This window comes from Staurois parvus, unplaced genomic scaffold (genome assembly GCF_062004578.1).
Source record: "Staurois parvus isolate SC_StPar_1 unplaced genomic scaffold, SC_StPar_1.0 ptg000894l, whole genome shotgun sequence".
Lineage (NCBI taxonomy): Eukaryota > Metazoa > Chordata > Amphibia > Anura > Ranidae > Staurois > Staurois parvus.
Window position 1 is genome coordinate 895906 of NW_028318690.1, and position 12360 is coordinate 908265.

Sequence of the window (12360 nt, forward strand, 5' to 3'; positions counted from 1 at the left end):
ACACAAGGGCCGAATGCGGCCCTCCAGGCCATTTCATGTGGCCCTTAGACCTCCCCTGCAGCTGTGGCACCCCCCTCATGTCCATCTTGTCTTAGCAGTTGGCAGAAGGGAGGAGGACCGAACTTTGCTGCCAAATCCTGCACTTCTTCATGCACCCGTTAGAGGCTTGTCTCTGCAACCCCCCACCCCTGGTCCCAGCAGTAGGCAGCAGAGAGGAGGACAGAACGCCTCCTACAGATCCTGGCTTTGAATAACCGGGTGGTGACACCTCCATCAATCTACATGTAATATTCCACCCCCATTGTGTTTAGCTGGTTAGTGGAAGAGGAGGAGGGACTGGGCTGTCATTTACCAGTATGTGTACACCCACATGTGTGACTATAGTCAAATGGACTGCTCAGATGTGATAGGGAGGAAATGCTCAGCATAGACACTCACTGAAAACTGAGCATGTGCAAAGCTGCCAACACAACTCTGCAAAATCCCTAGCTGCATTGGGTACTTGGACACAAGGGGGAGATAGAGAACAGCAGGATCAACCAGTTTTTGTTTTTTTGCATAATACAGAAAAGAAATCTCATATAGAATGAGTATAAACAGCATATAATACAGCTTTTAGTGATAGTTTTTTATGATTTTTAGTTTGGTAAGTTTTTTTATGGGTTTTATTTACACTTTGAGTCCTCATGCACACTGGTTCAATGTAAATGCTGTTTCTTCCGATAAGAGAAAATCTGCGTTACATGCACCTGAAATCAATAAACACTTTAGTGCTTAGACCCATTTAGTTGCGTTTGGTGTTTTTTATGCCCAAAAGCTCCTCTCCTGAACACGATTCTTCTAAGAGTAGGAGAGGAGCTTTGACTGCCTTTAAACTCTGCTGCTCCTAAACATCTGTAAAAGCTTATGGGGTAGAATGACTAAAGCTGGAGCACTCAGAATCTGGTGCAGCTGTGCATGGTAGCCAATCAGCTTCTTAGTTCAGCTTGTTCAATTAAACTTTGCATAGAATCCAGTCAGTTTCCGGGTTTTATTGTCAGAGTTCCTCTAGATTTTGCACACTCCAGTTTTAGTAAATAACTCCCACTGTGTGCATAGGCTTCTATTGAGGTGCATTCCAGGCCTTAGGCAAAAAACACCAAAACCCCCAAAAAAGCCTGAGCAGCAGTGTGCATGACCCCCTCATAGTAATAAAGCGTTGGACCCCTAAACCCTGGGAGCAGACTAATAACACAAGACGACTGGAAATATTACAGATTTGTACACTGTGTCCCTGACCATTTACCAAGGATCAAACCTAGGAGAATAATTTTGACTAATAAGATTAATATAGTATAACACAACTGTCCAGAATTATCTTGAAGCACAATATACCAGGTGAAACAAAAGCTAAAGCAACTCATGCTCCTGATATCTATTTTCTCATGAATTGTCTGTATATAATCTTTTAACAGATCTGATGATTTTCTGTTTCCTTGTGTTTCAGAATGAGAAGACTCTGGGGCGTTCAGTCAGCCGTTCCAGTAATATTTCAAAGGTAAAGTGAACACTGCCATATTTCAACATGAAGTTGTGTATCAATCTTCGGCTGTAATAGTTTAGCCAGTGTGGCAGATTGTGGTCAAATTTAGTCATTTAATATGTATAAAACGTATTATTTGGAGCTTAAACTCTAAATATAGTCAGTAGACGGAGTGGGGAAAGACACATCTCATTGCTGTGTCCCAGTCTCCAATGATGAGGTTTCCCATCACTTTCTGGGTCTCTGGAGGGCAATCCCTGTATCGGAAGCAGTAAAAACCAGACAGAAGTTCTACACTTCCACACTATACAAAAAAAAAAGGAAGAAAGCTAATTTTTTTTTTTTTTGCCTGTGTTTATGTTGGAAAGTATTTTCCTTACTGATTCAGTAGGGAAAACATTTTTAATGGGGACTCTGCAACAAACATCTAAAGGAGGTGTTTAAAATTTTTCTATATATTGATTTTCTTTTTTATCCCGTTTGCCTAGAGTTCTCCTTCAAACTGTTGTCTAAGTTATTGAAGTAACCTAGAAGGAAAGCATTTCTGCTGCTAAATTGTTGCTATTTTCAGTCCTGTTCTCTTGCCAACCATATGCCAGTATTGTGTGAGTGATGTCAACCTTCACCTACTGCAGTCACTAAAACAATGTCCTTGACCAAATCTGTGTTTTAAGCGAAAAAATACAGACTTTTTTCCAAAGAAAGTTTGAATGAATATATAACACTTTATTCTTCATGGATTCATGTTATAACCAGGGATAACCAGGAGATGAAACAGAATGTTCTTTGCAATGTCTTAACCACGTCAAGAAGGGACAATCATTATACTTACCGGTACAATAAACCTGTTATTTAAAAAATGACAAGCACTACGATTGTTGATTTTGTTTTTTATGTTCGATGCCTGGCCTTTAGGCTTACATTCTGACTTCAGTATATTTGGAGTCAACCAATATAAGTAGTAGGTTGGTTTTCAGCACAGAGCTCAAGAGGCAAAAGAGCAATATGCAGCTTTCTAAAGCAAAAATGCAGAGAGGGAGAGGGCAGGAAATGCAGTACTTTTTATTTGCACAAGTAACTCGAAGTATAGTAGCATCAGGGTCATCATGATCGCCAGACACGTTGGAGGTCTGCAATGGCAACCTCCATGTTTCACTGAAGACTTAAAGCCTATCTAAACCCAAGAACAAGCATGTAATACATTTCAACTTACCAGTATTTAGACATGGTGGCTGCAAGGCTTTTTTTCTTATTAGGCTTTTTTTCCCTTTATTTTGACTTGATTTTCCTTTCATTACCATATATCCTGTCTCACAGGGACAATACACACTCAATGTGCGACAGAAAATGTGTTAGGACTACTACTCCTATTCTCATTTTCATAACATAGGGGAATGGTATTTTACAATCCAGAATCCAAAACTGCACCAGCAGATCATGGTGCAGTTTCAGGCTCCTGCAGACTCTCAGGATAGCTGCCTGCCCGTACCTCCCATGTGGGCAGGCAGTTACATGAGAGCAGGAATATCAATGAACTTCAAGAGCACCTTCATTCATTGAGAGCTGCAAGCCGTCAGCCGCAATGGCTGAAAATTCTTGCAGTCTATTCATTCACAGGAAACTATGTCCTGCACAGTCACGCCGTCTGCTGTCACGTGGGGTTTCAGGGCGTGATCCAAGTGAGAGGGAGTGATGCATGCTGAACATTTTACATGTTCAGAATGGTGGACCTATCCTTTAACCACTTCCTTACAGGGCACTTATACCCCCTTCTTTACCAGGCCAATATTCAGCTTTCAGCGCTGTCGCACTTTGAATGACAATTGCGCGGTCATGCAACATTGTACCCATATGAAATTTTTATCATTTTTTTCTCACAAATAGAGCTTTCTTTTGGTTGCATTTAATTGCTGCTGAGCACTTTACTTTTTGCGCTATAAACAAAAAAATTGCAAAAAAATTTGAAAAAAAAAAAGTTTCTTTGTTTCTATTATAACATTTTTCAAACAGGTAATTTTTCTCTTTCACTGATGTGCGTTGATGAGGCAGCACTGATGGTTACTAATAGGCGGCACTGATGGGCACTGATAGGCAGCACTGATGGAAACTGATAGGCAGCACTGATAGGCAGCACTAATGAGGTGTCACGGATAGGCAGCACTGATTGGCAGCACTAATGAGGTGTCACGGATTGGTGTCACAGATAGACAGCACTGATAGGTGGCACTGACTGGCATCACTGCTGGGCACTGACTGGCGGCACTGTTAGGCATTGACTGGCACAACTGCTGGGCACTGACTGGCACAACCACTGGGCACTGACTGGTGGCACTGACTGGCAGCACTGCTGGACTGCCCTGATGGGCACTGGGGGGTGGCACTGGTGGGCACATGTGCGTGGCACTGGTGGGCACATGTGCGTGGGCACAGGTGGGTGGCACTGCTGGGCACAGGTAGGTGGCACTTCTGAGCACAGGTGTGTGGCACTGCTGGGTGGCACAGGTGGGTGCACTACTGGGCACAGGTAGGTGCACTGCTAGGCACAGGTGGGCGCACTGCTGGGCACAGGTGGGCGTAACTGGTGGGTGGCACTGCTGGGCACCGATCATCAGGGCACAGATCATCAGTGCCCTGAGGTTCGGTGCCGATCCCTGCTCTGACAACTGCCGGTTCTCGGCAGTACTTTCCTTACGATCTGACAGCGTGAGGAAAGTGCAGCCAAGAACCAGCAATTGTATTTTCTGGTGATCAGTGTGTCATTGGACACAGCTGATCACGTGGTAAAAGGCCGCTGTGATTGGCCTTTTACCACATCACATGATCAGCTGTGTCCGTAGGACACAGCGATCACGGAGATCGCCGGGGGCGCGTAGGAGAGCACGTTCTGGGAGGACGTCCTATGACGCCCTCCCAGAACTGGCCGGCCGCAGTGTAGCCGTCATTCGGCTATCTGCGGTTGGCAAGTGGTTAATGGCTTATTTAACTGAGTAAAAGAGAAATTTATTGTTGGGGTTCACATCAACTGTAATTTAAAAGAGAAGTCTGCTGGAGGAAGAGACAAGATAAACAATATTCGGTCATGTTTCACTAACAATATTTGATTTTTATTGCTTTTTTTATTAGTTATGTTTAGAAAAAAACAATGAAAACTTGGGAAATGGTCTTTTAAAATTGACGCAAAGCAAGAATGGTTGTTTTGGTAATAAAAAAAGCAAATTTGAGCAGCTATTTCATTTTTTAAACTGCTTTTGGAATATTAAGGGGTAACTGCGCCTTTGCTGAAAGATGCAATTTACCGTTAGGCAGTATATATGCTTTCAAAGTTTAAAGATAATCCATCACTTTCCCTATTTAGGCTAAAGTGACATGTTCTCTTACTGGCCTCACTATGTCACTCCCCACTAATCTGTTTTACCATTGGAAGTACTGGGTGCTTCTGGTTTTTGGGGGGGGGGGGAGGGAGTATGTGATCTTTTCCTTTTTCCTCCCAGGATGCAGTGATGGGGTCTGCGTGGCCAGTTGCCAAAGTTATGTAAGTGAGGGAAGTGGGTTATTATCCACTTCCCTCACTTGTAAACTTTCAACGTTGTCTGACTGAGGGTTTCCATCAGGAATGGGCTGTGTGGAAATTATGCAAAATTAAAATCCTCGGGAATAGAAAGGCTAGAAGATGGTTGGAGTTTGTCTCCTGTGGGCCTGGTAAGTTGCCCCTGGCAGCCTACTACAGTGCTGAATCTTGCAGGTAAAATTACCATTTACATGTATTAAACAAAGGTTGGAGCTGTAATTGCTGACCTGTTTTTAAAAGATACTGGTTCTGTGGTTGTCATACTTATCCTGGCTTTACTGCTTATTTATCGACTGAGAACAAGCTTGCATCCGGCAAAGTCTAAGGAAACACATAGATCACAGGTGTCAAACTGGCGGCCCTCCAGCTGTTGCCAAACTACATGTCCCATGAGGCATTGCAAGATTGACAGTTACAAGCATGACTCCCAAAGGCAGAGGCATGATGGAACTTGTAGTTTTGCAACAGCTGGAGGGCCACCAGTTTGACACCCCTGACATAGATTATTCAATTTTCTTTCCTTCCACCATGGGTAAATTGGGGATTTGAGGGGAAGGGGGGAACCTTCCCAACCCGCAGAACATAATGATTTCTGCTAGCGGTTTTAGATGCTGACAGCAGTCGCATGAAGAAAAATCCGACAGGCAGGTTGTATCCAAGTCAATACATCAGCCTGCCCATACATGGATTGAAATTCGGCCAGTCTCTGCTTAACCAACCAAATTTCCAGCCTTGTATAGCTGGCTTAAATGTCTTCCCTTTATGCTTGTAACAGACTAGTCACTAACTAGGTAGAGATGATCGCCTTGAAGCCTGCACTTCACAGGTTCACTTTAAGTCACATTAGTTGCTGTGGGGTGCATCTTCTCTTTCTTGCCCCAGTTTTCAGAACTCATCCCAGTAGTATTTCATGCTGAAAATAGTGATATAAATATATTTTTATTGCCAGCCTGCAGTCATTCATTGGGCACTTGAATGTCTTCTTGGACACAGTTACGACTTTTAGAGTCCTTTGCTTGCCTGAAACTGTGTGACACAGATATTCAGTTTATATATTTCCAGTATATCTGCCATAAATGATCAACATAAATGGACAATAATAGCCACCCAGCCACATACATGACTAAACAAATACAGAGTTTGAGTTAACTGCTACAGTGCTGCATTGTTCCAAATGCAATTAAGTGTGTCCTTTTCCTCTGTGGAGCAATTAAACCTCGGCATCTCATTAGAGCTTACACACAATACAGCACCATGGGAATGGCTAGCAATGACACAAAGGATGGAAACATCTTGGCTGAAAGGATTGCCTGTACAGTACAAAGTGTTGCAGTGTATGCACTTTGAAGGGAAACATTGGGTAGAATGAGCACTGTGATCATGCTACAGTGCCATATCTGGGGTGCCAACAAATTTTGCTAATGACAGATAAAAATCCAGTACAACTGTGTAGTAGCAAGTTGGCAAACTGTACTCATTTGGTGCAAGGGGCCTTTATAAAAATGACAATAGATATTGTAGGCTTCTATATTTTAAAGAACAGGTGTCCTTCACCCTAGGTTCACATCTGTGCGGGTGGTGCCGCTGCGGATCCGCGCGAAAATCCGTGCAGCTGCACCACCCGCACAGAGAAATGCGGACCTGCGGGCAGGTGCCATTAGTTCTAATGGCAAGCCGCCTGCACTGGAAAACGCAACGAGGTTCCCGTGCGGGCTGCGTTTTCCAAAGAAGTGCAGGGACTTCTTTCCCTGCATATCGCGGGAACAGGAGTCCATTCAAATGAATGGGCTCTCGTGCCTATGCAAAATGCAGCCCGCATGGCCGCATAGATGTGAACCGGGGGTCAAGTCCTGCAACAAATTTTTTTAGCTCTGATCCACCCTTGGCCCTTTACACATAACACATCCTATGATAAAACTGCGGTAATGCATTTTTTGCATTTTGTGATTGGTCAAGCATAGTTGGGGGGGGGGGGGTTATGCCCCCCAACCTCATAGGCCTAGGAGTAGATGCATCCCTGAAATCCCCCCACAGCAGCCATGGAGGATTTTTGTTTCATCTTCCTTTTGTGTTTTAGCAAATATAAGTTGGAATATGGCAAGTTGTCTTGGAAGAGAGCAGTAATTTGTAAATGAGGCCTACACTGTGCAAACATCTTTACTTTGTGTTTCCACTGTTTTAAATACATGATTTGTAGCCTCTATAGGCTTATGAAATGCTTCCCGATCTTTTCTAAATCCTTTGTCTACTGGGGATATTAGGCCTCATATTTCAGAGCTGGCAGATGGAAGGAATGCCACTCATAGCAATAGAAACCATTTATCAGCTCTCGGATGTCGAGCAGATGGAAGATAACAGTGAACACCTGACTGGCTGCTATAGAAAAACCAGACATTTTCTGCAGTATTGATATAAGACCCGATCTTACCACTTGGCAGAGTTGTTGACATGCCAGTACAATACTGTCAAAAAAAAAGCTGACAAAATAATTTTTGGAAGGTTAGGCAAACCTGTTCTGTTCTATTTGAACTACTACAATAAAAGGCTTATATAGCATTAAAGTTGATGTATAGGTAAAACAAAACCATTTGATCTGCTATGCATGCATATTTCCCTATGTTTTATCCCTCTAAAACGCTGCAGAAGAAAATACACTATATTACATACAGTGAATATAGTGTTGATCCTGCCAGAAACCCATTTTGTGCCTAACATCCTTTTGTGGGCTAGCAGTAAAGTTCCTCTGGTGCACAGAAATCCCATTCAGTGTTGTAAGCTCAGCCCTAGTTTATCCCTTCTGAACTACAGAATGTAATGTATCACTGCCCCTCTCTGTCCCTTTCAACATACAATGATTCTCTTCACAGCAAAACAGTGTTGACTCTGAAGAGCCTGCCCAGAGAAAAGGCTTTTGGGAGATGTACAGTGGATATAAAATGCTCTTGGGAGATGTACAGTGGATATAAAAAGTCTACACGCCCCTGTTAAAATGTCAGGTTTCTGTGATATAAAAAAATTAGACAAAGATAAATCATTTCAGAACTTTTTCCACCTTTAATGTAACCTATAAACTGTACAAGTCAGTAGAACAGCAAACTAAAGTAAAAATAAAAAACTAAAATAATATGGTTGCATAAGTGTGCACACCCTTAAACTAATACTGTGTTGAAGCACCTTTTGATTTTATTACAGTACTCAGTCTTTTTGGCTATGAGTCTATCAGCATGGCACATCTTGACTTGGCAGTATTTGCCCACTCTTCCTTGCAAAAACAATCCAAATCTGTCAGATTGAGATGGCATCTCCTGTGCACAGCCTTCTTCAGATCACCCCACAGATTTTCGATCAGATTCAAGTCTGGGCTCTGGCTGGGCCATTCCAAAACTTTAATCCTCCTCTGGTGAAGCCATTCCTTTGTTGATTTGGATGTATGCTTTTGGTCATTGTCATGCTGAAAGATGACGTTCCTCTTCATGTTCAGCTTTCTAGCAGAAGCCTGAAGGTTTTGTGCCAATATTGACTGGTATTTGGAACTGTTCAGAATTCCCTCTACCTTGACTAAGGCCCCAGTTCCAGCTGAAGAAAAACAGTCTCAAAGCATGACTCTGCCACCACCATGCTTCACTGTGGGTATGGTGTTCTTTTGGTGATGTGCAGTGTTTTTTGCGTCAAACATATCTTTTGGAATTATGGCCAAAAAGTTCAACCTTGTTTCCATCAGACCAGAACACATTTTCTCAAATGCTTTTGGGAGACTTTAGATGTGTTTTGCAAATTTTAGCCAGACTTGGATGTTTTTCTTCGTAAGAAAAGGCTTCCGTCTTGCCACTCTACCCCATAGCCCAGGCATATGAAGAATGCGGGAGATTGTTGTCACATGTACCACACAGCCAGTACTTGCTAGATATTCCTGCAGCTCCTAGAGGCTAGGTTCACATACATGCGGTGCGGTACCTCGCATGTGATTCGCACAGGAACCACAGCGCATTCCTGTGCAAATCACATGCAATTTGTATGCGGTGCGATTGGAGCCATACATTTTGTATGGCTCAAATCCCACCTCACCCGCACCAAAAAGGTGCAGGGCCGTTTTTTGGGTCCAAACTAGAATCGGATCGCATGGGTATTCAACCTATGCAATCTGATTCTGCACATTGCACCTCGTTTTGTGGACCGATTTCGGGCTGTTGTTAACCTAACATACACACCTGCATCGCTTCGCATGAATGGGGTGCAATTCTGATGCGGTGCGGAATTCGCACAGAAAACGCTGCAAATTCCACACCGCATCAGTGTAAACTTTATTTGGGGTTAATCAGAGGCACTTTAACTGATGGCAGATGTGTACTGACTCCTATTTAACATGATTTTGAAGGTGATTGCCTAATTCTGAACACAGCTACATCCCCAGTTATAAGAGGGTGAGCACACTTACGCAACCACATTATTTTAGTTTTTTTATGTTTACTTCCCCCGCTAAAAGATTTCAGTTTGTTTCTCAATTGAGTTGTACAGTTTATAGGTCACATTAAAGTTTGACAAAATTCTGAAATTATTTATCTTTGTCTAATTTTTTCTCATCACAGAAACCTGACATTTTAACAGGGGTGTGTAGACTTTTTATACCCACTTTAGTTATGGGTGGGTCTGCCTATGTCAATTGGAACTTACATAGGGCACCCTACTGATCCCTCCACCCAACAGCTGCCTCTGTATGAATTTGTTGATATTGTCACATGGACCAATAAAAGCTGTCTTGCGACAGGAAAAAGATACAAATTAAAAGATAAAAATTGAAATATAAATATCTTCTAGATTGTAAGTTCCAAGGAGCAGGGCTCTCCTAACCCTCTTGCATTGAACTGTATTGTTGCTGTATCGTCTCCCGTTCTATTGTAAAGTGCTGAGCAAACTGTTGGCGCTATATAAATCCTGTATAATAATAACAATAATATTATGATGAAACGTGTTCTAGAGGTGGGGAGGGATATTCAGCTTTCACATTTCAGTCACTGACTTGGAACAAGTTTGTTGATCAGGAAAGTGGAAGAAAATCAGAGGTCTGTGTCTGCATATTTGTTCTAGGGTAGTGACTCATAAGTATTGAAAGAAGAGGGTCAACTTGCAGAATGAAAGGTCATCCTTCCATGCTTCTCTTCTGTTTCTTTTTACAGCTATGATTTGATCTTCTGGTTTTCTGACATAGAGTTGACCATACTGCAGCTTACATCAAAAACCTTTTCTACAAAACCTGTATGCAATACCCTATTAATCTTTCTGTAAATGTCCAAAGTAAGTCCAAAGTGTCCACAACAAATATAGTCCAAAGTGTCCACAAAAATTATTATTCAATCTTCCAAATATCGAGGGAAAATCCAGGATACCTCAAAAATAAAAAAAACTACATATAGTGCATTACCCTTAATCAGAAAAATATTGATTTCATGCAAACCACTCGTGAGAAAAAAAAAAAATTTAAATGATATATTTTAAATATATATATATATATATATATATATATATATATATATATATATATATATATATATGAATCAAAACACACACAGCACTCTGTGAATCTAAATAAGCATGAATACCACACTAAATACTTATTGCATCAAATTATAAGTGAACAATCAGTCCCTTGAGAAGAAGTCGGAAGTGACGAAACGTGTCAGGCTCGTGACGTCAGACGCAATACCGGAAGGAGCAGCGCGGCCATCTTGGTTGTTGGAATTTGGCTGTGTGAATTACTGGAAAGATGGACGGTTGCTATTTTGATGTAAGAGCTAAATAAAGTCTATTTGTTACCCTTTTACACTCCACGGAATTTGTCCTTTCTGCCCTATGAGGAGCGGGGGAGATTGAAGTGGATACATCCGCAGGGAGGAAGCTGAAATACCCTGGAATGCTTGCATTGCTGGTTTAAGCAGAGAGAGGGTAATTGTACTGAATCCTACTAGAGTGTGGAATCACTAAATTGAGCACATTATCACAGATTGTGTAATTTGCTGTGGATTTATTTCACGAGTGAAAGGTCACTGATTGTTCATTTATAATTTGATGCAATAAGTATTTAGTGTGGTATTCATGCTTATTTAGATTCACAGAGTGATGTGTGTGTTTTGATTCACTATATATACAGTTGTGTCCAAAATTATTCAACCCCCACTGAAATTGAGTGTTTTGGCCAGTTTGACATTGCTTTTGATCATTCAGTCATCTTGCTTACATTTACATTAAAGAGGCACTTGTAGGTCAGACAAATATAACATAACAGTTATAATGAAATAACCACAAATGTCTTTTCTGTGCTCACAGCATTATCAGTTTTATTCAACCCCCAAGTGACATTCAATCTTAGTACTTAGTACAGCATCCTTTTACAGTTATAACAGCTTTTAAACGTGAAGCATAGCTTGACACAAGTGTCTTGCAGCGATCTACGGGTATCTTCGCCCATTCTTCATGGGCAAAGGCCTCCAGTTCAGTCACATTCTTAGGCTTGCGCACTGCAACTGCTTTCTTTAAGTCCCACCAGAGGTTCTCAATCGGATTTAAGTCTGGTGACTGCGATGGCCACTCCAAAATGTTCCAGCCTTTCCTCTGCAACCATGCTCTAGTGGACTTGGAGGTATGCTTGGGATCATTGTCCTGTTGAAAGGTCCAACGTCTCCCAAGCCTCAGGTGTGTGACGGACTGCATCACGTTTCCATCCAATATCTCCTGGTACTGAAGAGAATTCATGGTACCTTGCACACGCTGAAGCTTCCCTGTACCTGCAGAAGCAAAACAGCCCCAAAGCATGATTGACCCTCCACCATGCTTCACAGTAGGCAAGGTGTTCTTTTCATCATAGGCCTTGTTCTTCCTCCTCCAAACATAGCGTTGATCCATGGGCCCAAACAGTTCTAATTTTGTTTCATCAGTCCACAGAACACTATCCCACAACTTTTGTGGTTTGTCCACATGGCTTTTGGCATACTGCAGTCGACTCTTCTTATTCTTTGGAGACAGCAAGGGGGTACGCCTGGGAGTTCTGGCACGGAGGCCTTCATTACGCAGTGTGCGTCTTATTGTCTGGGCTGAAACTTCTGTACCCACATCTGACAAATCTTTTCTCAGTTCCTCAGCAGTCACACGGGGACTTCTCTCCACTCTACGCTTCAGGTAGCGCACAGCAGTCGAAGTCAGCATCTTCTTTCTGCCACGACCAGGTAGCGTTTCAACAGTGCCCTTTGCCTTGAATTTGCGAATGATGCTTCCTAAG

General features: G+C 42.3%; 1 protein-coding gene across 4 annotated transcripts in view; it reads left to right on the forward strand.

Annotated features, from left to right (window-relative positions):
- The window catches only part of MARCHF8 (membrane associated ring-CH-type finger 8), a 371537-nt gene that overhangs the window by 319265 nt on the left and 39912 nt on the right, over positions 1-12360 (forward strand). For all 4 annotated transcript variants that reach the window (XM_089656189.1, XM_089656186.1, XM_089656188.1 and 1 more), the window contains one exon: positions 1487-1537. In XM_089656189.1, coding sequence (XP_089512315.1) covers positions 1487-1537 — 51 coding nt within the window. The remainder of the gene's footprint in view (positions 1-1486; positions 1538-12360) is intronic.